This window comes from Malaclemys terrapin, chromosome 1 (genome assembly GCF_027887155.1).
Source record: "Malaclemys terrapin pileata isolate rMalTer1 chromosome 1, rMalTer1.hap1, whole genome shotgun sequence".
Taxonomy (NCBI): domain Eukaryota; kingdom Metazoa; phylum Chordata; order Testudines; family Emydidae; genus Malaclemys; species Malaclemys terrapin.
Genome location: NC_071505.1, coordinates 290,399,406 through 290,425,664, shown reverse-complemented (window position 1 = coordinate 290,425,664; position 26,259 = coordinate 290,399,406). Strand labels below are relative to the sequence as shown.

Genomic DNA, 26,259 nt, shown 5'->3' with positions numbered 1-26,259 from the left:
GTGTAACAACACACCGCATCTCAGCTCTGCCCATCGTTCCAAAAGAGTTTAAAATGTTGATAGCCTGAATGACTTATATCCCAGACAGAGAGAAAAGAAATAATTTTATAAATTCCAAATTAAGGGGGAAATGGAGGGCAGCAAGGACCCCTTTGTGTGTGTAAGGAGGTTGGCAACCCTCTAGATGTAAGCAGGCTAAGACAAGCAGTCACAAGGAAAATGGGGAAGACTGAGAGTTCCTGGCATATGGTAAAAAGGAGAATTTTTTGGGGTGCATACAGACCTTAGGCATGAGGATGGGAGTAGGGGAATTGCAGGGAGTCTCTGAAATAGAGGAGGAGGGTGGCACACAGGGAGTTTGTGGGGAAAATTGCAGGGATGCTTGTGTGTACAGTAAGCTCAGACCATGCAAGCTACAAAGTGTGCCACTCTGTTTTATATGACTTTTGGAGGATTAGGATATAAGACAGGCTACATCTACACTGCACTTTCGTCGGTAAAACTTTTGTTGGTCAAGGGTGTGAAAAAACACACCCCAACCGACAAAAGTTTTACCGAGGAAAAGCGCTGCTGTGGACAGTGCTTTGTTGGTGGGAGATGCTCTCCTGCTGACAAAGCTACCACCCCTCATTGGGGGTGGTTTTATTTTGTCAGCAGGAGACCTCTCCTGCCGACAAAGAGCGGCTACACTGCATACCTTACAGGGCACAGCTGTGCTGCTGTAAGGTGTTCAGTGTAGACATAGCCATGCACGCTCAGCAGACTATTAACGCTTAATAAACATGATTTCTTGGTCATTCTCTTTGAGTAAAATTCAGTACAGGCTGTGAGATTCAAAATCTGGTAATTGTTTTAAATTTAACTTCTAATATTTAGTAAATATTTAATTATAGCCACGGTTGTTTGTGGGTTTGTTTTGCAAATATTTTTTGGGTTAATACCTAAACCTTGTTGTCCTGAAGTTGAACTTGTTTAGCCAATTCAAGCACTCTACAAGGACTCTTATTAAAAGTCACATAGGAATTGCCAGGGTGAATTTTGAAGGGTGTTTCAACTAGTTTTCAATAAAAGGAAGTTCTTTTTAATAAGTCTCTTTGATTTTCAGACATGGTTTATTTTTTTTTATTGTGTCACTGAAAATATACTAATGATCAATTATGCTTGATGTTTAAGCTCATTTAAAAATAGGTTGACAGCTTGGATATTCTACTTTGAACAAACTGTACTTTGAAAACCTTATTTTAGCATTGAAACACAAAGTTAATTTTCATATTACAGTACTGACAAGCCGGACAGCTTAGCACTGATAAAGCACACTAGTGGAAAGTGCCAACTACCTAATTGGTGAACAGGACAATTCTTAAGTTCAGCCCAGGATATCATCCTTTTTGAGCCAGAACATTTTTGACCATTACATTCATGTTTTTACTGGAAAAACAAAGCAGCTGGCATATACTCCCTCCACATCATTAAGATTCAGAGAATTCCCTCTCAATTGGGGGCCTCAGAGAACACAGCTGAAGGCCATTCATTTTTTGGTAGGAATTAATATTTTTGATAAAAATCTCTTGTAGCCAATTTACACAACACATTGTAAATACAGGGCAAAACTAAGGTATACACAATAAGTACAAAGTTTAATTATCCTAGTGTTAAAAATATTTAAACTGATTTATCACAAGAGGTGTACAATATATTAATTGAGCATCGTCAATCATTCCATACTAACAGTGCACACTATTTTCACAAATTGCCAAGATGTATAATGCTTTCAAATTATAAAAAGCTCTGCTTTATGCTGGTTTCTTTAATCCCATAAATTATTATTAGGTGTCCAGGGAAGATTCCAATGCAGAAATAATATGCTCAGAAAGGGGGAGAAAAAGGAGTATAACAGTACTTGTTAGTTCTCCAAGAGAAGACACTTGATGTTTTGAAGCTCAGCTTGCTTTATCATTGGCTTTGTAATCAATCCTAGGGTAAATACAAATATATATTGTCTTTATTGACTTTGTAGACTTTAACTAGTGAAGAAAATCATTAGTCCATAGCAGGTCACGGAAGAAAATCAAGCCTTAGCCAAAAAACATCAGAACTTCTCTGGTTCTAACACAGCTAATGTTGATTGGAAATTACATTATGTATTATGAAAACATTAGATGCTGAAAGTCAGCACTGTGTTTCCTTTAGGGTGACCAGATGTCCTGATTTTTGGGTCTTTTTCTTATATAGGCTCCTATTACCCTCCACCCCCGTCCTGATTTTTCACACTTGCTGTCTGGTCACCCTATTTTCCTTAGAGGGAAATGTGGCACCACATATTTTGTCCAGAAGAGTATTGGTTCTCACTTGAAGAAATGTTGCTAACTAAGGCAGGAGACTTTTTTGAAACGTTAGTAGAATTTCAACGTAAGTACCCTTATTTGCTAACAAGTAACCCCCAACTCTGCAGACTGTTTAATGCAGTGGATATAGAGCTAACTTAATCAGTTAACGCAAAAAAAGGAAGCAGTGGAACAAACTTTTGCTTGTGATAGTATTTTCCTGGAACACGTAAATAAAAAAACAAAACAAAACACCCCTAGTACTCCCAAGACCACAGTTATCCTTCAGATGTGTATAGAATAGGCCTGCGAGCATGAATACATTTATAACTAAAGACTACAATGCACAAGCCAAAATGCAAGCACAGAACTATTTAAATAAGTGTAAAATCATGTATTTAACTCAAAATACATGCTTGCTGTACTTTGTAATAATTTATTAGAAAAGGCTGAGGAAAAGGAAAAAAACAAATTCTTAATAACAATACCATTACCCTTTTCAAACTTAAATTGGATCTCTGAGGATGAGTTGCCATTCTCTCTGCTACATGTCCTTTTGTAAAGGTGTTTTGTAAATGATATCCGTTGGAAGCATTTATTTTCCTTTCCTTCTCTTTATCATGAAATGAGGATCTAAAAATATATATACAGATGTAATTTAGCTGTTGAACTTTTCTCAAACAGATGTGGTATAATCACAGAGAAATTAGTGTTAGCAGTGCATAACACCCCAGTTTAAATGTGTTTGTGCTATTAGTTGAAGAGAGAAGATGAATATTTTATATAAGACTGAATTATAGATATTTTGAGATCACTTTTTCAGTATGGTAATCATATAATTTTAGACCTAAAGAGTCCAAAAGAGAGAATTCTTAACCACCCAATAAGAATGCATTTCAAACCTCGCAGTGTCTCATTAGGGTGCCGATCCTGCAAAGACTGACATATGTGCTTGGAATTATTTATCTGCATAATGTTACTGACGTCAATGGGACTGCTCACAGTGAGTAAGGTTATATACATGTGTACATCCTTGCAGATAAGAGTCTAAAATTATAGAGGGGATTCTTTGTTTTAAAATGGCCATTTTAAATCAACTTTATTTCTTTTGTTTTTCATGATGTGTTATTTCACCATAAAAAGTAGCTAATAGAAAAATGTAGGAAAAACTATTTTCTGCTACTTTTTTTTTAATTGTGATTAAGATATAATCCAGTGTTTCTCAAACATTTGTATTGTTGACCCCTTTCACACAGCAAACCTATGTGTGCGACCCCCCCTTATAAATTAAAAACACTTTTTTTGTATTTAACACTGTTATGAATGCTGGAGGCAAAGTGGGGTTTGGGGGTGGAGGCTAACAGCTCGTGACCCCCCATGTAATAACCTTGTGACCCCTGATGGGTCACGACCACCAGTTTGAGAATCCCTGATATAAGCTATTTATCTGTCTTTATATATATGACTCATACCACTGTTGTGTATGAGAGTATGTCTACACTACAGAGACCATACTGGCATAGTTATGTTGCCGTAGCTATGTCAGCATAACCCCACAGTATAGATGCAGCCTATTGCAATGTAAAGGCTTTTTCTGTCCGTTTAGGAATGCCACCTCTCTGAATGATGATAGCAAAGTCAACAGAAGCATTATTCTGTTGGCATAGGTTGGGATAGCTGTCAGTCAGGTTTGTGGATTTTCCATACCCCTGAGCAATGTAGCTATGTGAATCTAGATTTTAAGTGTAGATCAGGCCTTTGTATCTCACAATTTTTAAAACTAGATATAACAATAGCTCTTTATTCACCACTTGTAGGAAAATAATTTGATGGGGTGGAAAAAATATCAAAGTAATATATGAGCTTTTAAATGAGATGTAAATCTAGGTCTCCAATCTTGAGATTGTGATCCATGTGGGTGGACAGCTGCATGAAATTCTGTTATGTGGGGTTAGGCACGGGCTTGATAGTATGACTGATAGACCTAATTCTTGACCACTTCTGATCATATGAAGAACCTATGATCAGCCTCGTCTACACTTAAAACTTAGGTCAACATATGTACAGCACTCCGGGGTGTGAAAAATCTAAACTCCAGAGTACCCCAGCTATGCTAACCCCAAACCGCCATGTTGTGGCAGTTAGGTCGACAGAAGAATGCTATTTACTGTCACTTGGATAGGTGGAGTTCCTACAGCAATGGAAAACCCCCTTCCAAAACTGTAGTCTGTGTCTGCACTATGGGGTTATACTATGGCTGCAGTAGCAACCATAGTGTAGACATGGATTTTGTCACTTCTTGTAGGAATAGGGGTGTATTAAATGTGTTATCCACTCTAAATAGCAGTTCTAGAAAAATAGAGGGTGTTAGTTTCCATGGGTTGTCACATTTTTATTAGCTAAATTATCTCAAGATAAGCAAATATCTTTATTTAGAAGCTCACTTTCCAACACTTCTGCGGTGTCTGAATGAAGGTTAAAAATTGCACAGCTTCAGGAAAGTGCTACTGAGCTATTGTGTTAAGGTTCAGTTTTAAACTAGCACTCCGCTCCCCCCAAGCTGTCTGTTCAGCTGTGGTTTTCAGGACTTCATCTGTGCTCATTCTAGGGTCTGGCCTACACTAGGAATTTACATCGGTATAGGTATGTCTCTCAGGCATGTGAAAAATGCAGACCCGAGAGATGTAGCTATATCGACCTAACCCCCGGTGTAGATAGTGCTAGATCGATGGCACAATTCTTCCGTCAACCTAGCTACCGCCTCTCGGGGAGGCGGATTACCTGTAGCAATGGGAGAATCCCTCCCATTGGCCTAGGTAGTGTCTACACTGAAGCGCTACAGTGACACAAGTGTGCCATTGTAGTATTTTAACCCTGTTTTGATGGGGGTAGTATAAGGAGACGGAAAGCTTGGAATTCTCATAATATAGGTTTGTAATTTTTAAAAAACCGCGTGTCAATAGAGGGAACCCTAGTAATGTACTTGATTATGTTAGAAGGACAGGTGAGGTCCCTTTGTATATGTACCATAGAGATAAGCATGATAGAAGAACCTAGACTAGAGTTGCACACTGTGGTGTTTCTGTAGGCTGAGCTCATTGCACACACCAGGAGCTCCTCGCATTCCTCCATTTCCCCACAATTTGTAATTGGTAAAATTATTTATTTTCTTTCTGTCTGGGCGATAAGTCATTCAGGGCATCATCATTTTAAATTCCATTGCGATCATGAGCAGAGCTGAGATGGGGAGGAGGATGTAACCTGGACAATGTTAATGGATGTCATCAACTGGTTCTTTTTACAGAGCTGGCTAAATCTGATATGTTTTCTAACCAGATGCCAGGAGCTCTGTATGTCCCCTACTTCCACCTTCCTGTTTTTCCCAAATGGGCACTGTACGGGCCTGATTTTAATGGAATTTCAGGCTTTTCTGATTTTCTGATTTACATTAAAATCAATAGGCTCTGCACTTTGATACCTAGAACAGTCCATGACAGGATGTGGTTTTCAGAATATATCATGTTACAGAAAGACAGACAAACAGAGAAATGCCATCGAGTTGAGTGTAAGGCCTTGCTTTGCTTGGCGAATATAATAGGTAGCCTAAAAAACTGTTGTAGTTTCTATTGTATGCAGTGTAGTTGTAGCTGTGTCAGTTCCAGGATATTAGAGAGACAAGGTGGTCGAAGTAATTTCTTTTATTGGACCAACTTCTGTTGGTGAAAAAATGGTCAAATAAAAGTAGTTTCTATTGTGATCCTAAAGCTTATAGTGTCTTATTTTTGTATAAAAAAAAACATCAAAAATAGAAGGGAAATTGCTTTGGTTTTGGTTTTCTTTCTTCTTCTTTTTTTTTTTTACTTGTCTGCTCTTTGTCTGGTATCACACAACTTGTCCTTTCAGCCCATGTCTCGTTCCTTCTGTATTTTGAACGAATCATGTGTATAGGGGAGAGAGACAGTATGTTTACAACTTGAATGTAAATAATTTAAGCTATAAGCTAATTAGTCATATACACTTGTTTTGTCGCTCGTTGGCTGGGGGAAGGCGAGAAAACAAATTGACACTAAATCCCTGAGGCAGACATTCAGACAAATCTGTTGTAAGAGGAATTTTATCATTTAAGAAGATGACCTGAAGAAGGGGGTTGTGGAGCTTCAGGCAAGCAATGGACCCCTCGGGACACTTGCTGAAATTTCAGATGCCTTCCAGCCTGCTCAGCATCCTACTTGGATCCAGCCTGCTCAGCCCTTCATTATCACCCCAGTGAGCAAGAGACGTTAGAGCTGCAGACACATAAGGGGAGTGGGAGGGGAGCTTTGGTGTAGTTTTCAGCCCTGAAGTACTGGCTTACTACATTTTTTTTTATAGCAGCCTACGGAGAGAGTAAGTTTTAAAGGGATCCTGAGCTTAAAGGTACAATGACCATCAACTAGCCACAGGGAAAGACTGACCTATTATATTGATGTAAGTGGAGTTACTGTAGGAAACACTGCATATGTTGTTTGTCGATACAGTGCTTCTTGTAGACCGTTAAAGGGTATTAAATAATGAATGTTAGATTTGTTCAAGCATTTCTTAGGAGCCAGGATTCAGGAAACAGCAAGAGGAATATGGTATTAAAATACACTAGGATGAAAGGATGCTACAAAATATCATAATTCAGACACATTACATTACTATTGATCCAGAAATGAAGAGTGTAAGGAGAAGTAGCTAATGTGTTTTTTTGAGGGATTGGCCAAGGACTGGAAGTTGATATTAAAATACAAATCTGTACTGGAAATGGAAAATTGACAAGTGCAACTTAACAAGAATACAGCCAATTAAGGGGTGCTGGGAAAAGATAAAGGCAGCAAAGTTGGAGAATGAGCTAATGCTAGTTGAGAGAGTCAAGGGGAATAATTAGGGTTTTAGAATTTATCAGGGAAAACTTGTAAGGCCTGAGAGAGAGTCCATTAATAAGGACTAGCTTATGGGTTTGCCACAGACCCTGGGTAAATGGCAGTACAACTAGGTGTTGCCCAAGGAGAACCTTGGATGTCACAAAATGGTCCCTAATTCCTCTCTTGCTCCAAGGAGGAAGTAATCTGTGCCAGCTCTATACCTGGTCCAAATACTTTCCCCTCTATGCTAGCTCAGCTGTGCTGGCTGGTGAATTTGTGGGGGTATAAGAGGTATAGTGAAGGCTTCACCCACTTCCCTCCCACCCTCCTGTGCAAGAACGGGAGAAGTGGCTCTGTGGAGTCTGCTCTTATTCGTCCATGCTGTGATATTTTTATGTCTCCTAATTCCGCTGCATACTGTGGTCCCTAATGGTGCTTAAAATAAGGAAGGATGTGTCTGTATCAAATAGGCACAAAACATCTGAAGTAGTGAACTTTTTAAAATGTTTTTTTAAAAAAACCCACCTCCTAAAAATACTGTTTGAACTAGAAAAAGGTTGGTGGGAGAAATCACCTAGTCAAAAAAGGAGGAGAAAGACCTTCTAAAATAATCCTAGATAAGGGATACTTGAAAACCCTGAATATATACAATCCATGTCAGACATTTTGCATACATGTTAAAATAATGAGTTAACACATTTATTGAACCCTGTAGCCTCTTGTGAGCTGCTGAAAACAGGGAGCTGTGACCAGGATCCTTTTGAAGTACATGGGCTGAGCTGGGGATTCATGAGAGAGTTCTGGATGCTAGCTCTGACTTGCAGGCCATATATTTGCCACCCCAATCTCTCAGAAAAATATAACCGTAAACTAAGCTACCATTTCTAAAACTTCACAAGAGCTGATAGGACTTAGTGTTTTGCGACATCTTAGGAAGACACCAGATTCTGCAGGTGTGCAATCATTGAGTTGATGGGGCACTGATTGAAATGAATGGGTCAGTTTTCACAGCTCAGAGTTATTGTTTCAGGCTGTCTACATACTCTGGAAAATCACCACTCCATTAAGTTATGCTCATGTCACATTTTCAAGGTTCTGCTGGATAGAATACATTAATAATTCTGTATAATACATTAATAGTTCTGAAACTCAGCAGAGGCTGTTCCCTAAATGTGCAGTCATACCCTTCTTCACTTTTAGGCCTCCAGTGTCAGCATTATTGCAAGCACATGTATGTTTTTTAAAAAGTGTACAGTATATTTTAATATTTCTTCTTTTTTTTAGGGGATACTGTTACTATTGGAGATGTGTCATTTAAACTCAAAACGCCAAAGAGCCCAGAACTTGTGCCACTGAACTACAGTAAGAAACCTCTTTCCTTTGGCTAGTGAATGTATAATGTGTCTGGAATATTGGAGCCCAGTTCTACAAACCCTTACTCTCACGCAAGCAATATGTCTTAACTTATCCTTCAATATTTTAAAGAAGAAATATGTTTTGTAGAGGGAGGCTGATTAAAATTGTAATGGGCATTCACCCTCCCCTGCCATTCCCCTTGAGAGAGAAGCTGGGGGAATGAGAATGGAAATGGAAATGCTTTTTGTGGTGGGCCTGTTGCTGGTGCTAGGCGAGGCAGGCACTGCTGTGGTAGGACTGTGGTTGCATTAAAGTTGTTTGGATTTTTAGATAATATGGTCTTACCTCATTCCTTCAGATACTCCTGATGTTACAGTACTTTCAGGATAAGTTACTTACGTTCATTACTGTTAATATCTTAGATTAGTGTTTCTCAGTCTTCTGAGGTTGGCAATCCCTTATTTGAAGTAAAACATTTTCACAACACTTTTACACATTTACTGTAAAAGTCAAAGTACAAATGTATTGGTAACAATAAACCTATATAATTTAACTGTGTATATGAATAGAGAGGTTGATAGAGCGGATTTGACCTTGAAGAGTAAGGGTGTGTAGGGAGCAGGGAAGTGAGATTTCTTTGCTTTAGCATTGTAATAACTCTCAATGCCTTGTGACCCACAACTGAGAAATACTGCTTTACATCATTTAAAATTCCTAAGTATCCGATTTTACTTTACACCATTTGTGCTGTACTTTTACTTCTGCATTTCACCCAATTTTAACAATGAAAATGCACTAGTCCATTTCACTTTTGTTTAGTCAGTTTTCTCATGCACTAACACAAATGCTCTCATTTCAATAAGAACAAATTACAACATTTTAATTCTGTTAGGTTTGGTAAATCTGTATGGGTATGTATTTATTTTCTGTAATCTAAATTTGAGCCTGAATTATTGGATAGTGTCTCTTAGTTTTTGGCATAGAACTGGAAGGGACCTCGAGAGGTCATCTAGTCCAGTCTCCTGCATTCAAGGCAGGACTAAGGAGACCATCCCTGACAGCTGTTTGTCCAACCTGCTCTTAAAAATCCCCAGTGATGGAGATTCCACAACCTTTCTAGGCAGTTTATTCCAGTGCTTAACCACTCTGACAATTAGGAAGTTTTTCCTAATGTCCAACCTAAACTGCCCTTGCTGCAATTTAAGCCCATTGCTTCTTGTCCTATCCTCAGAGGTTAAGAACAACAATTTTTCTCCCTCCTCCTTGAAAACTGTTATCATGTCTCCTCTGTCTTCTCCTCTCCAGACTAAACAAGCCCAGTTTTTTTCAATCTTCCTTCATAGGTCATGTTTTCTAGACCTTCAATCATTTTTGTTTCTCTTCTCTGGACTTTCTTCAATTTTCCACATTTTTCCTGAAATGTGGTGCCCAGAACTGGACACAATACTCCAGCTGAGGCCTAATTAGCACAGAGTAGAGCAGAAGAATTACTTCTTGTGTCTTGGGTACAATACTCCTGCTAATACATCCCAGAATATTTGCTTTTTTTGCAACAGTGTTACACTGTTGACTCATATTTACCTTGTGATCCACTATGACCCCCAGATCCCTTTCCGCAGTACTTCTTCCTAGGCAGTCATTTCCCATTTGGTATGTGTGCAACTGATTGTTCCTTCCTAAGTGGAGTACTGTGCATTGGTCCTTATTGAGTTTCATCCTATTTACTTCAGACCATTTCTCCAGTTCGTCCAGATAATTTTGAATTTTAATCCTATCTTACAAAACACTTGCAACCCATCCCAGGTTGGTATCGTCTGCAAACTTTATAAGTTTGCCATTATCTAAATCATTGATGAAGATATTGAACAGAACCAGACCCAGCACCGATCCCTGCGGGACCCCACTCGTTATGCCCTTCCAGCATGACTATGAACCACTGATGACTACTTTCTGGGAATGGTTTTCCAACCAGTTATGCACCCACCTTATAGTAGCTCCATCTAGTTTGTTTATGAGAAGGTCATGCGAGACAGTATCAAAAGCCTTACTAAAGTCAAGATATACCACATCTACTGTTTTCCCCCCTATCCACAAGGCTTGTTACTCTGTCAAAGAAAGCTCTCAGGTTGGTTTGACACGATTTGGTCTTGACAAATCTGTGCTGACTGTTACTTATCACCTCATTATCTTATAGGTGTTTGCACATTGATTGCTTAATTATTTGCTCCATTATCTTTCCAGGTACAGAAGTTAAGCTGACTGGTCTGTAATTCCCTGGGTTGTCCTTATTTCCCTTCTATAGATGGGCACTATATTTGCCCTTTTCCAGTCTTCTGGAATGTCTCCCGTCTTCTATGACTTTTCAAAGATAATTGCTAATGGCTCAGATATATCCTTAGTCAGCTCCTTGAATATATTAGGATGCATTTCTTCAGGCTCTGGTGATTTGAAGACGTCTAACTTATCTAAGTAATTTTTGACTTGTTGTTTCCCTATTTTAGACTCTGATCCTACCTCATTTTCACTGGCATTCACTATGTTAGACGTCCAATCGCTACCAACCTTCTTGGTGAAAATTGAAACAAAGAAGTCATTAAGCACCTCTGCCATTTCCACATTTTCTGTTATTGGCTTTCCCCCCTGATTGAGTAACGGGCCTACTCTGTTCTTGGTCTTCCTCTTGCTTCTAATTTATTTGTAGAATGTTTTCTTGTTACCCTTTATGTCCCTAGCTAGTTTGATCTCGTTTTGTGCCTTGGCCATACTAATTTTGTACCTACATACTTGTTTATATTCATCCTTTGTAATTTGACCGAGTTTCCACTTTTTGTAGGACTCTTTTTTGAGTTTTAGATCACTGAAGATCTCCTGGTTAAGGCAGGGTGGTCTCTTGCCATACTTCCTATCTTTCCTACGCAGTGGGGTAGTTTGCTCTTATGCCCTTAATAATGTCTCTTTGAAGACAGTTTGCAGTTTTTCAATTGTTTTTCCCCTTAGACTTGCTTCCCATGGGATTTTACCTACCAACTCCCTGAGTTTGCTTAAGTCTGCCTTATTGAAATTCATTGTCTTTATTGTGCTGTTCTCCCTCCTACCATTCCTTAGAATCATGAACTGTACCATTCCATGATCACTTTCACCCAAGTTGCCTTCCACTTTCAAATTCTCAACCAGTTCTTCCCTATTTGTCAAAATCAAATCTAGAACAGCTTACCCCCCAGTAGCGTTCTCCACCTTCTGAAATAAAAAATGGTCTCCAATACATTCCAAGAACTTGTTGGATAATCTGTGCCCTGCTGTGTTATTTTCCCAACAGATGTCTGGGTAGTTGAAGTCCCCCATCACCACCAGCTCCTGTGCTTTGGATGATTTTGTTAGTAGTTTAAAAAAAGAGGACAAATATGAGGACATATGGTTAAGTTACAAGATTTGCTAAACATGTGAGCAAGACATACCAGCCAGATATCTAAGAAAGAGGATTCTCTGTACTATCTCAGAGCACTGGTCCACCCAGTCTGGTATCGTGTCTTCAGCTGTGGTTAAGCCCTGATGCTTCAGGGAAAACAACACCCTTGAATACTTTTGGCATATGGTGCATCAGGAAAAAAAAATTCTATCCTGACCCACATAGATGACTGGCTGAATCCCTGAAGCGTGAGATTTGATTATAGCCATTGTCTTAATGCAGAGATGCAAGTGTTATGAGCATGTCGAGGACATATAGAACTTCCTGTTTTCTCCATGGTCCATGAAGGGAAGGAATGAACAGGGGGTTCAAAAACCTCCCAGGGACCACTACCATTATCCAATCTTACCCTCTTCCCCAACATTGCGCCCACAAAATTTCTCCTAGAAACTGGATTAAGGCATGTCTTTTAGAAAGAGATCTCATCTCATGGTAAAGACTCCCAGTGATGGTGAGCCCCCCACCTCCCCAGTAAGCTGTTTCAATATTTTATCACCCTTACTTCTAGGAAATTGCATCTTATTTTGTGGTTGAATTTATCTAACTTCAATTTCCAACAACTGGAACTTGGTAGGCCTTTGTCAGCATGATTGAAAAGCCCCATACTATGAGATCTCGTCAATATGTAAGTACCTATATACAATGATCAAGTCATCTCTCAGTCTTCGTCCTTGATAAGCTGAATAGGTTGAGTCCTAAAGCCTCACCTCATAAGGCTGTTTTTTCAGCTCCTCTGTCATTTTTGTGGTCATCACTTCAACTCTCTTCAGTATTTCTGTCGGAAGACAGGATACTAGGATAGATGAACCTTTGGTCTGACCCAGCATGGTTGTTTTTATGTTTTTATTTCCACATCCTTCTTCACGTGCGGACAGCAGAACTGGACACAGTATTCTAATAGGCCCTGAAACTAGCACAGTCTCCCCCCAAGGTTCCCCAGCGGCTGTTGCTTCTTCCCCCAGAGTCCCACCAAAGGTGTTTAGCCTTCTGGTTTACAGTTTACCTTTTCAGGGGAACACCTTGCAGAAAGCCACCAGACACCCAGACGAATACACAATTTTAAAACAGCACTACTCATTACTTAAGTAGCATGATAGATACACAGATCTATACAAAATAATAAATACACCTCTACGTATTTCCCTGCCTCAGATTCCTCATCAATCTGGAGACTTGTGGGACTTGGGCAGAGCCCTGTGAGGTGTCCAGTATTTTTGCCTGCAGCTCATGGCTTCTCTTCAAAATCATGGAGCCTTTTCTAGCCCCACTAGCCTTCTCTAACCTTGACTAGTCCTGCAGTTAACACCCTCTCCCCAAGACGAAAACCTGCCTAAACTTCCTGTGCCTCTTTCCAAAATACTGTTTTAAGTTTCTTCTAATTTTGCTATACTTAAACTGTTTGCGCTGAAATTTTCCAAGCCAGGTGTCTGCCTAAGACTGATTTTGTGGGTGTGTAAGTTTCAGCTATAATGGTTCAGCAATTTTCAAGAACAAGGCTAGGGAAAAACAAGTTGTTTGCCCAAGTTAAAAAAAATTCTTACAAGTATTTAGTTCAGGCACCTCTCGGGGATAATGTAGTCAAATTTGGCAAATTTATAAGCCTCTGAAAAATCTCAGTTCACACATGCTCAGTACTGAGCCTGTTCCTTCCCCTCGCAACTCCTACACACTGTTAGAGTTTGGCTGCTAAAGTCACTGAAGATTCTATTTGTATTGAACATGTTCCATCCCCAAGTAACTCCTACACGCTGACTGGACATGCTCTATCCCATGGCTGTAGAGGCTGAGCAGGACTTATGCTGCAATTGCTCCTCCTGACAGCAAGGGCCACTGGGTATGGGGCACACAAAGCTTCTTTAGGACATGGGGCAAAATCTGAAACTGAGGCTCCCAGTCCTTCCAAAAACATTACCACTCAGGGCAGGTTGATGGAGAGGCTGGAAAGCGAGCCTGCACTGTGCTCATCCCACAGCAATAGCTCTTGTCCTGGATTTGGCCCAGCAGACCCTCCATTTTGACAGAGGGGCCACCAGGCCAAATTCCAGTTAGTGGTGTTGCAACCCAGTGCACGTTGTTGTAGTGCCATGCAGGTTTGGCCTGGTGGCCCCTCTGTCACAATGGAGGGGCCACTGCGTGCCTATTTCAGTAAGGGGTTCCTGCGTGATGCTAGGCAAATCAAGTAAACCAAAATTTTCATGGAGGACACTGAGTTCTTCATTTTCTGGGTGCCCAACTTGAGACATTGGGGGGTTTGATTCACAGAAGTGCTGAGCACTCAACTGCAACTGAGGTTAATGGGAGCTGTGCACTGAACATCTAAAGTGTTATAAAATGTAAGTACTCTGCATAATCGGGCCCTACGCTTCTGAAGTTAAGCACCCAAAATTAGATGACACTTGAAAATGTTGGTCTGAATTTCTCTGCATTAGTTCCCCATGTGTAAAATAAGGACAATAATATCACCTTACCTCAGACAGGGTTTGAAGATAAATTCATTAATGTGTGTAAAGAACTAAATCCTGAAATGAAAACACCATAGAAAAGTCCCTAGACAAGTATAATTCTGTGTTCAGGATGTAGGCTTTGCATGGTGTATAGTAAATAATGCGTGGGGGACATGCACTGAAGGGTGAGGACAAAAAATAAATATTGAATGGCTACTTATTCAGTGAGTACCATCCATCCTGAGGACTGATTGCACATGGATAAAATAGTACATTACCATGTAATTAATGACAGCATTATATGCATATGCACCCTCATTTTGGTATTTTCTAATTTGTGTGGTTGACTTTGTAACCTTAACATTCTTTTAATGTAATTTTCTTGTACGCAGTATATATTGTAAAATCAGATTACCCAAAAAAGACTTTCCACATATTGGATTTTAAATTATTATAATTTAATATTTGTAAATACAACCGTAAGTCTGTCCAGTGGATGAGCATCTTGCAGATGAATAGCATACAGAAACCATGAGTTGAACTTTCTGTAGCAGTATTCTACTAATAAATTAAAATATTCTTATATGGTTCCCTCTATTTACTTCACAATATAGTATAAGTAAATCAGTAATTCCTACTGATGACTGCAAAACAGAGCCATCTTGTAGCATTGATCTTTAAACAGAATTCCCTATTGAAGCTAACTAACAATTCTGCTTAAGTCTGTGATATTACTAGGCCCATAAATGATTAATATGTGTGTGTTAATAGTGGGATTTACAGCAATAACTGCACTTAAGGTAACATAAGCTGTGTTTTTCAGGTAGTCATACATTTCTGAAACTTTCAGCTTGCAGGCTGAAATTGTCAAGGCTTTTTTCTGCTCAGGGTTTGTTTATTTGGTAGTTTGAGCAAAAATTGTTCAGCCACCAGTGTTTAGGAGGAGAGTGAGGAAAAGTTATACTTCCTCCTTTAAATAGGATTCCCAAAATCACAAGGAAGTTGCAAAAAAATGTTGACCAGTTTAGAAATAAATAGTTGGATTAGAAATATCAGAAGATACTGATGTGTCAGAAGAAGAGGTGATGGAGCAAACTGATAATTTAAAAAACATGAAATCCATAACAGTGGTTTACATCTAAGAATTCTGAAGGAGCTTAAGTATGAAATGGCCAATCTGCCTACACAACTATGCAATTTCTCTTTTAAAAATAGCCACTGTTCTTTTTCAAGTAGTGTCCCTGTAGTTGCTCCACTTCAGGTGTGCATGTGCCCTTTGCCTTTGGTCGGAGATTTTTAGTAGCAGTGCGTGTGCCCTACACATCCTCTTCATGTCCCATGTCAAGACTATATAGGGCTGTGCATGTTAAACACCCATAGTTCCGTCTCAACCGCCTTTGTCCAGTGACAGAATTTAGTGTGTGGATGTTTTTCTCATTAGAATATAGTATATAGTGTTAGTTCTTTAGTTAGTTTATAGGATATTTAGCAGTTTATAGTTGTTGGAATTGTTGTTCCCATTTTCTTTTTTCCTCCTAAAAAATAAAAAAAAGTTTTTTCCCCTATTCAGGGGTCAATTTTTTTTTCTTGTGTCTGGGATGCTGGGTTCCCTGGGTTTTAAAATGTGCCTCTCCTGCCAAGTCACGCATTGCTTGGGAAACTTGAATATCCCCTACAAGTGGAAGATTTACACTTCTCTTAAGGGAAGATCCCATAAAAACAGGAAAATTAAGTACAGGCTATTAATGATGGAGCAAACCTTAAGACCGGCTTCAGGCCCAGGTACGGAGAACCCCCCTGTACAGGAACCCCCCAGTTCTGTTAGTGCCCTGCCTACTTTAAGATCATGGTCACAGAGAGCTTCCACGTGAAGGCAGCATTGAGACCCCGGTCTTCGAAACTCTCTGTGAGTGAGGTTGCCTATAACTGCTCCATCAGTTCTGAACTTTCCACTCAAAGACTAAGGAAGGAGATAAGAGGAGCAGGACTAAGAGTTCCTCCTCAAAGAAGATCCAGTCCCTGGAGACTTCAGTCTCTGAAAGGAGTGCTGTTGAGGCTCTAACTACTTCAGGTACAGTAAAGCACTAAGATTTTCTCTCAGTTCTATATCTTGGCAGTAAAAGAATGGTACCAAAGATGACTACTACTATCATCAGAGCCCACAATAGCAAGAAAAACAGCCTCTTTGGACTCTGTGGTGCCATTGGTGTTTTCATCGGTGCTTCAGACAGTAACATCAGGAACAACCTCGGAGCCTATATCAAGTTCTATTATGTTCCTGGTATCTCAAGAGTTCCGGTGCCCTAAAGTTCTCATGGTAGTGAACAAGCCTGCTTGCGACTTCCAGACACCTCTTAGTACCGAGATCTGCTTTGTCTCCAAGTGCGCATTTTGTATTGAAACTTACTGCTTTCTAAACTTCTACCATTCAGGGAGAAGGTTTGTCACCCCCTTTACAATATATGGAGGAGCACTCGGACTCAGACTTAGCTTTCTGTTCAAGGGTCTCCAGTTTATTCGAGGAGATGTTATTCTCCTCTGCAGATGAAAGAGAGGCAGCATAGAAGACCTCTGCCTGTTAATTCTTGGGAAGACCTGTGATGGCTACCTTCCTCCGTGCCTCATGGTCCTCCTCATTTGCTTTATTGGAACCCATAGATGATGTACTGCAAGTAGTTTTGAGGGGCTCTACTTGTGGTCTCCTTAGTTTTACACTATACCACTGTGCATGACTGCTTGATTAAGCTCAGCCACCCTTCCTTGCCTCCCAATGCCTGGCTATTCAGCTCAGACTCCATGCCCCTCCTTTATCCTTTTCATAGACTCAGAAGGCAGTGGGGTGATGGCCCAGTGGGCTGGGTTTGCTGGAGGTTTTCCTAGATGATTGTCAAGGGCTCCTTGGCACACTCAACCAATCATAGCCTATCTGTGTGTTGGGCTGCACCTTCTCTGGCTCTAAGGATATTTTGACTGAGGCGGAAGGAGCAGCCTCCTTCCTCCATCTTTAGTGTCTCCTGGGAAAGGAGCCAAAGGGCAATTCAAGTTCTTCTGATATCACAAGGTTTTCCCTCTGACCCCACCCATGCACTGTAGGCAGAGCTCAGGGTAAGCCATCATCCTTTTCTCTTGAATGTTCTATTGCATGTTATTGCTGAATGTATCCTGACTAACCATTGCATTTTCTTTTCTGTTTTTGCCAAGGCAGTTGGGGTTTCTACGTGATCTAGTATGTTATGTTGCTCCTTTGGGAGTGGATGTTATCTTGTTGGGGGTAAATTTCTTTGCCTGCCTGCATAAAGATGGTAGATATGAAGGAAAATGTATCTTCCAGAATTATGGAATTCACTGTAGCTGGAACAGAGAGACTTACCAGGAGAGACTGCCTGGAGTCTCTTTCAGTGGTGGCTTTCACTCTTTCTATGGGGGCAGGGTTGGTACACGCTGCAAATCCAAGCATTAATGGGCTGGATTGTATCTTTGGCTGGGTAACCATTTTGATTTTGACATCTGCCATTTAGGAAGAACAAGCAGCGACAGCCACCCTTTGCTGCAAAGACTGTATTTTAAGTGTTTTGGAGGATTCTCGGGCTCAGGCTTGACTGCTTAATTTATAAGCAATGCATGCACATTTTGTAAGGTCTCCACATGCTTCTCAAATAATACAATATAATATCATACACTTTCTTTCCACCAGCCTAGGTACACAAGCGTAGCAACTTGTAATACTGTATACTATGCCGTGTGTGCCTGATGGTCATTTAGTGTATAACTTACAGAGTATACTGCAAACTCCTCTTTTACAACATCTTACAGACTCAAAATAAAAATATAGTGCCAGATCCTCAGCTGGTGTTAATCAGCTTACCTCCATTGAAGCCAATAGAGCTACACTGAATAATCGTGAACATTTTGTGGCATATATATGCAATATAACTTTAAACTAGTTTGCCTCAACCCCTAAATTTCACCTTAAAAAAGGGTTTACTATTGGCCATAAAATAAATGTATAGTACTTCTACGATGGTGATAAATAAGAGAATATAACCATATAAAAAGTGTAAGTCAATATAGATATGCTGGCTCATTGTGACAATGAAAATAGAGTAAGTACCCAACAAATAATATGTTAGATGCACTTGTGCACTATAAGTTGCTAAAGAAAGTGTAGAAAAAATGTGATCACCTAATTATGGACTGAACTATAATGCATAGGTACAAGGAGGACAGGAGAGGTTGTATATACAATCATAACTTCATAATTTCCTGAATTATTGAGTGCTCAACTGTGTAATTTAAACATAGTTAATATATAGAGAATATGTATCGAGAGGCTCAATGATGTATAGAAGTTAAATTTTAGTATAAAATAATTTCTGGAAAAACAAGAGAGGTAGTGTCATGAGAAACTATCTAGGAGCATACTTTCCTTGATGACTTTTCAGCATTTATTTGAAACATATTGCTTCTGACTGATTTTAGAAATAGTCAATGTACTGTCTTTTGGTACTTTACAAAATGTATTTTAACTGATAGAACTTTAATCTGCATGTTAACTGAATGATTTGGAACGAGTAAGCAAAGAAACATTTTCCCAGCTGCTGGCTACTAAATATGTCAGTAAAGAATTCTGCCTATGGTGTCATTATCCCTAAAAAGGGAAATTATGAAATTTTGTAGGAATTTAATAACCAGTATTTCTGGATATTAATACTCAAGGGTAAATATTAAGACCAGGAGAACATAAGTGCACTGGAGTACGTTAAATCCGTGGGGGAATGCCCCAGAGACTTTACAATTTTCTTGTATGCTGTACAACATTTATGTTCTGTTCTACATGACAGTTTGTTTTGCAGATGTTTCTGTACATTCTTAAATCTTGTTTCTATTTCTGGCACTGCTTTTAAGTCTGACCCAAGTTTTTTCTTGAGGCCATCCTAAAAATAGAACTGGCTACACATATTACTGTGAAATACACCAGAGGCATTCACAGTCACGCTGCATGACAGCTGCCTTAGCCATGCTTTTAATGCATGATTTGTGAAATTGAAGAGTTCAGTTTTACAGCAAGATTTCCTACCTACTTAAAATGTTATCATATATGGATATTGTAACCCTCTTATTGAAGAGCAGTCATAAAAACGCACAAGGGACAAGTTAATAAAAGAGGTTAAAGTACGTAATTAATGCCTTTCAAGGATGGTCTGCATCTTACAGTTTTTAGGATAGGTTTATTTATTAAAACAATTTTACATTTGTGGTTATATTTTTAAAAGCAAATACTTGTTCAGCAATTATAAATAACAATCTCTTGGTAGTGCAGTTTTTCTGATTTGCTGCATGAGCCCTCTCTTCTTGAACTATATGTTATAATGAAGCTTTTTTTTAATTTCCCAAAGTCTCTCTCAGAAAGTTTCACACTATTAAGAACATAAGACCAGCCATACTGGGTCAGACCAAAGGTCCACCTAGCCCAATATCCTGTCTTCCAACAGTGGCCAATGCCAGGTGCTTCAGAAGGAATCATCAAGTGATCCATCTCCTGTCGCCCATTCTCAGCTTCCGGCAAACAGAGGCTAGAGATGCCATTCCTGCCCATCCTGGCTAATAGCCATTGATGGACCTATCCTCCGTGAATGTATCTAGTTCTCTTTTGAACCCTATTATAGTCTTGGCCTTCATGACATCCTCTGGCAAAGAGTTCCTCAGGTTGACAGTGTGTTGTGTAAAGAAATACTTCCTTTTGTTTGTTTTAAACCTGCTGCCGATTAATTTCATTTGGTGACTCCTAGTTCTTGTTATGAGAAGGAGTAAATAACACTTCCTTATTTACTTTCTCCACACCAGTCATGATTTTATAGGCCTCTATCATATCCCCTCTTAATCGTCTCTTTTCCAAGCTCAAAAGTCCCAGTCTTTTTAATCTGCCCTCATATGGAAGCTGTTCCATACCCCTAATCATTTTTGTTTCCCTTTCCTCTACCTTTTCCAATTCCAATATATCTTTTTTGAGATGGGGTGACCACATCTGCACTCAGTTTTCAAGATGTGGGCGTACCGTGGATTTATTGAGAGGCACTATGATTTTTTTTTTTGTCTTCTTACCTATCCCTTTCTTAATGATTCCCAACATTCTGTTATTCTCTGTGGGGAATTTATTTTTCAGAATTCCACTGTGTGTATGTGTTATGTATGCAATGCATATTGAATTTGAAGAAAATATTTTTCCAGAATAGATATGTTTGTATGGTGACACCAGATGGAATAAACAATATGTTATCATTTATGTGTCCATAAATAATCTGTTGTTTAAAAGCACTTACCTGAATTGTCTGTTCCCTTTGGTTGTTAATACAAATGTGTACATTGTTTTAAACAATTTGTGCTTAGGGCCAGTATTGTTCCCATTGAAATCAATGATGGGAATCTGGTCGACTTCAGTGGAAGCAGGATCAAGCCTTTAGTGATTTTCCTGGATGGCAGGTCAAAATATCCAGCTTAAAATGTTGAAGTTTTTTATTTTGCACTGAGAACCTTATTTGAACAACATGCAATAGTTTTGTATACTGCATTGTAGTGTACCCTCCCCACTGAATACTTGAAACAGATGCTTTTCATACAAGAAATGTGATTAACTTTAAAGTTGAATTAAAATGCTTTTAAAATGAATAGGTACAAAACGCTGTCTTTAGGGCAAGAGATGATTAGCAGAATATCTAGGTAAGCTGAAATGATAAATAATTTGTATCTATTTTTAATTTATTGCATTTATTTAGATTAATAAAAGATATGCTCATCTTGTGCTCTGGGTGTGCATATAGAATTAATTTTTCATAACAATATCAAAATGGCTGGATCATCCCCCCAGCCAGTAAATACACATAAAATATAATAAATAAAAAATGAAAGCCAGACATTAGAAAATCACTTTGTATATTACTTATTTTTCAAGATCTGATTTCTTTGTTTCTTCTGCAAGGCTTTGGTACATCACTAGCATCTGAAATTGTCTAAGGGATATCCCTCTGAAGCTTTAGGCCAGAGATCGGCAACTTTTGGCATGCGGCCCATCAGGGAAATCCGCTGAGCCTTTGCAGGTTTAACTGTTCGCAGCTCCCACTGGCCGCGGTTCGCTGTCCCAGGTCAATGGGGTCTGCGGGAAACACAGCGGGCTGATGGATGTGTTGGCCGCCGCTGCTTCCTGCCGCCCCCATTGGCCTGGAATGGCGAACCGTGGCCAGTGTGAACTGCGATTGGCTTAACCTGTGGACGCTGCAGGTAAACAAACTGTCCCAGTCCACCAGCAGATTTCCCTGATGGGCTGCGTGCCAAATGTTGCCGATCCCTGCTTTAGGTCCTGATTCTGCAAAGACTTTCACACAGCAATGATCTCAGAGGACAGCAGATAGCTCTATTCTGTGCCTCTTACTGGGCCTGCATAGAAAAAAAGAGGTCTTATGTATTAGTTCCTGCTTCTTACTGACTGTACAGTCTAGTTTAGTTAGTACCCATTACGCCTCTGGTGTTTAGAGCAGTGACGGAGCTCCTCCACTCATGTCTGTTTCTGGCAAGTCTTTCAGTGGTATCCCCAGATTTTTCAGCTCAGCTTCACCATGTTGTTTTTGGGTGGCCTCATTTTTGCTTGCCTTCAGGTGTCCATCTTATTGCTATTCTGTTGATGGAATCAGTTTCCATCTGAAAAACATGGCAAATCCATCTCCAACGCCTCCTGGTAATGATAGTGCTCATATCTTCTTAGTAGCACTGTGTGAATAAGTCTTGGTTTGAGATTGTTCTGGGCCAAAAGATAGGGAGGATTTTTCTGAGGCGGACTGTATGGAATGAAGATAGTGTGTACAGCCTAATATCTTTTTAAGTCAAGGGAGATGTGGTAACCCTTAGATTTTTCCAGAGCTCTTACTGCTTCATATCCTGTTTTTTTCAGAATGTTTGATTCCTTTGTTCTCTTTGAGGGCCCACTCTGAATTCATAGTTCAGCTTAACCATCTGGCTCAGACCACGCCCTTCCTTAAAATCTCGGCAATTTACAAGAATCGTCTGCCTCCATGGATGGAGACAGTGGAACCTGTGTGAAAAAAGTTATGCCAGTTATGTGACAGTCTTTCCACATTTTGGGAGCCTATATAAGGACAACATGAAGTCTTCGGTGTGTTCAGTGTCAGACTTCCAAGTGCTAAAGGCCCTGGGAGGAATCCTTGCTTCATTGAAGTCAATGGCTGAATTCTCATTGACTTCAGTGGGGCTAGGATTTCACCCACTGCCTTGGAAGGTCCTCTCTGATTAGAAGGAAAAGGTGAAAGAACTTTGTTCATCCCTGCCTTATTTCTGTGTTCCTTCATTGCCTCTTCTAAACACTCTCTCAGTCTGCCGCAATGGCAAGTCACAGAGGAAACGTATGCTGTACCTAATGGCTAATTATTTTGTATGACTCAGTGCCAGTAGCTTTCCCAACACTTAGGATCCTAAGGGAGTTCTTTAGTGGCATGTGGGAGATAAAGAATAGACTAACTTTTATATTGCTTTGCCTTGGAAGCTAATTTGGGAGTATGCTGAGGTGAGAATTGGATGTGCTGTGGAAGGCACCAAATCTTCTGTGACAGTTTCTGTCTACAAGAGAGATTGGGGTATAGTCGGTGGTGGTATAACCATTCATAGAAACCATTTGCTTTTGAACGTATTTCTGTTTTTTTGTTTTTAATTTTATCAAATGTTTTGGGCACGTTTTTTGTTCGCAAGTCCATTACTATCTCTAGTAATGTACTGTAAGCAGATTTATGACTGTTTGATAAAAGGCTGCTGCAAAACATATAGGAACAATGAAAATAAGACACAGAAGAATCTTGTTAATTTTTATTTATGATTGGGAAATCTGTTCCGAATTACCAAATTTTGCATATCAGAGAGTAAGCATAAACACTCAAATCAAAAACTATATCAATTGTATCGATTTATGCTTTGAGCAGTATACTGGAATGTAAATTAACAGGATAAGTAGTATTTTTCTGGTATACTTCCATCCCCGACTACAGCAACTCTAATGTAGAGCCAGTGGATCTGCTTTGCGTCTGTTAACTTTCAGTCTGTCTTTGGAGACAGCATATTATAGAAGATTGAAGTTCTAAGATTTGACTATACTTAGAATTTTTAACTCTGCATAGCCACTTATCTGTATTATAGTAGATTAAAATGTATAGAAGAATTTGATTAAAAAAAACCCTAGCAAATTAGACCTTATTTGTCACTATAACTTAAGCTACTTGATCTGGTGCAAACATTTATTAAATATCATTTTGTATGAAAGCAATGAACTACAGGCTAGATAAGTCCTGTTTCTCTACTAAGAGTAATAATTAATTTATTATTACAGTAGTCAAGACGGGGGCCACGTTGTGCAAGGTACTGAACCAAACTCATAATAAGAGACAGTCCCTGTCCTGAAGAGTTTAAAAGCTGATTTGAGTCAAACTGTGACATGAATTTAACAAACAAATGAATGGAATGAGGCAGTGAGAATGAGGGTATGTAGGGTAGATATGTGGTTACAGAGACTGTGTGCACAATTAGCTGCTTTTAAGTTATTCAACTTTGGATTAATTTATTTATGTATTCAATTTTAAAGTCTAAATAAACAAGGAGTACGATGTCAGTAATCCCTACTGACCACCAACCTCATTTAATAGTATTTGTTTAAAGCTGCATAATTTAGACTAGTTAATTTTTTTTTTCTCTTACAGTGTCAGACAATTTGGCCCAATCTGTAGTCCAACATCTAAGATGGATAATGCAAAAAGATCTTTTGGGGCAAGATGTTTTTCTTATAGGGCCCCCTGGACCTCTTCGACGCTCTATTGCCATGCAGTACCTGGTACATTTTAAAACTTTGTTTATATTAATGGAGAATTGAAGTAGTTAAGATTATTTAGTTGTTATTGTGTGTCTGGGTGTGGCTGTGCGCTTGCATGTGTGTGTGTATATATGTGTGTGTATGTATTCTATTACTTGTTGAATTGTAAAAGGTAATATTAGAAAAGCTTATATGACTTGTTACTTAGTTGCCAAAGAACTTAATTCCATGCACACGCTTTTCAAAGTTTGATTTTTATTTTACAATGAATAAAAAGTACAAACATTTAAGTGAATATGTTTTTTGCTTAATCAATTAAACATTACTAAATAAAAACAGTGGAAAAAGTGTTTCCATATGTGATCACAAATGGAAAAATAGTCTATTCTTTGTATTTCATACCTTTCAGAATCAAGATCTCTGCATACTGTGTTAGAATCATAAAATATCATAGAATATCAGGGTTGGACAGTGAGCCACACTGCTTCCTCCATGGAAAAACTGAGGGAAGGGGTTGAGAGAAGGAATACTCTGAGGTTTCCCTTGCAGATTTTCCTCATAGTGTTTAGATAGAGGTGTGTATTTGTTTTTATCCCTCTGTCGCCCGGGGAAAAAGGAGGAAGTGTGGCACCCACCCACTGGACCTAAAAGATCTGCTGGAGGTCTTGTGACTGCACCATGTGTGAGGTTTCCTGCCCACCCCACTATGATCCATGGGTGTGTGGCTTCACCCATTAGCTTTGAAATCTACCACAATGTGCCTTTTTGTGCTTCCTCATGTTGTATAAAGAAAGCCTGCCTGCATTTTCCTTGCCATATATTTGTTGTTTGTTTGTTTGTTTTTTACATTAGAAATGCAAATTGCATCTGTCCTGGGAGATTGTATGGACCATGAGAGAACTGGAATCATTATAACTTACTAGATGTTAAGGAAATGAAATGTAATTAAATGGCAGTTATACATAAGAACAGCTATACTGGATCAAAACAAATGTCCATCTAGCTCAATATCCTGTCTTCCAACTGGATAAGATTGCGTAAAAATCTTTTGTTTGTGTGATGGGTTGCCCCCCTTCGAGATGCCACCTGATGTGCTGAGATACCACTGAACTTGCCTGTTCTGCCAGCCAGTGTACCCTTTTTACCTGTCTTGCTGAACCAGGATATTAAGCCTCCTCCAGCACATACACAGGCAGGGCCACACCCAACTGCAGAACGACACAGACCCTGAGATCAGCTCTGAGGACCCAGCTTAAAGGATTTGCTCCAGCACTCAGGTGTCCACCTCCCTCGAGGTGCAGACCCAAAGATATCTTATGAAATCCGTCTCCTTCCTCAATGTGGAGGAAGGTATGCACAGCCTCTTCCCCCCTCTCTACTCTACCAGTTAGGAATTTCACAAACTGGGTATATTATAAACAAAAAATAAGTTTATTAACTATAAAAGGCAGATTTTAAGTGGTTAAAGAGGTAGCAAACAAAACAAAGCAGATTAATAAACAAATAAAACAAAACACGCAAACTAAGCTTATTTCACTAAAGAAATTGGTTACAAATTGTAATTTCTCACCCTAGATATTGTTACAGGTAGATTACAGAAAGTCTTGAAAGGCAGGTGCACTGGCCTGCAGCTTGAGACTTCAGGTATTTCCACTCACAGACTGGACACCCACCCAGCCTGGGTTCAACCCTTCTCCCCTCAGTTCCATTCTTGCTTCTAGGTGGTATTCAGTATCTCTTTGAGTGGGGAGGCAGAGGAGAACCACGATGATGTCACTCCCCTGCCTTATATAGCTCTTGTGTATGTCAGAAACCCTTTGTCTCCCAGTGGAAGAACACTGGAATTCTCAGGGGTGGGTCCAGTACCAGGTGACTCAGACCCATGTCTCTGCAGGGGTGTGGCAGCCATTACTCGTAGGCT

At 39.5% G+C, this 26,259-nt stretch overlaps 1 protein-coding gene across 1 annotated transcript in view; it reads left to right on the top strand.

Annotated features, from left to right (window-relative positions):
- VWA8 (von Willebrand factor A domain containing 8) overlaps positions 1–26,259 on the top strand; it is a 264,570-nt gene that overhangs the window by 5,209 nt on the left and 233,102 nt on the right. Inside the window, 2 exon segments of the mRNA XM_054013957.1 lie at positions 8,495–8,572; positions 24,229–24,359. Of these exon segments, the coding sequence (XP_053869932.1) occupies positions 8,495–8,572; positions 24,229–24,359 (209 nt within the window).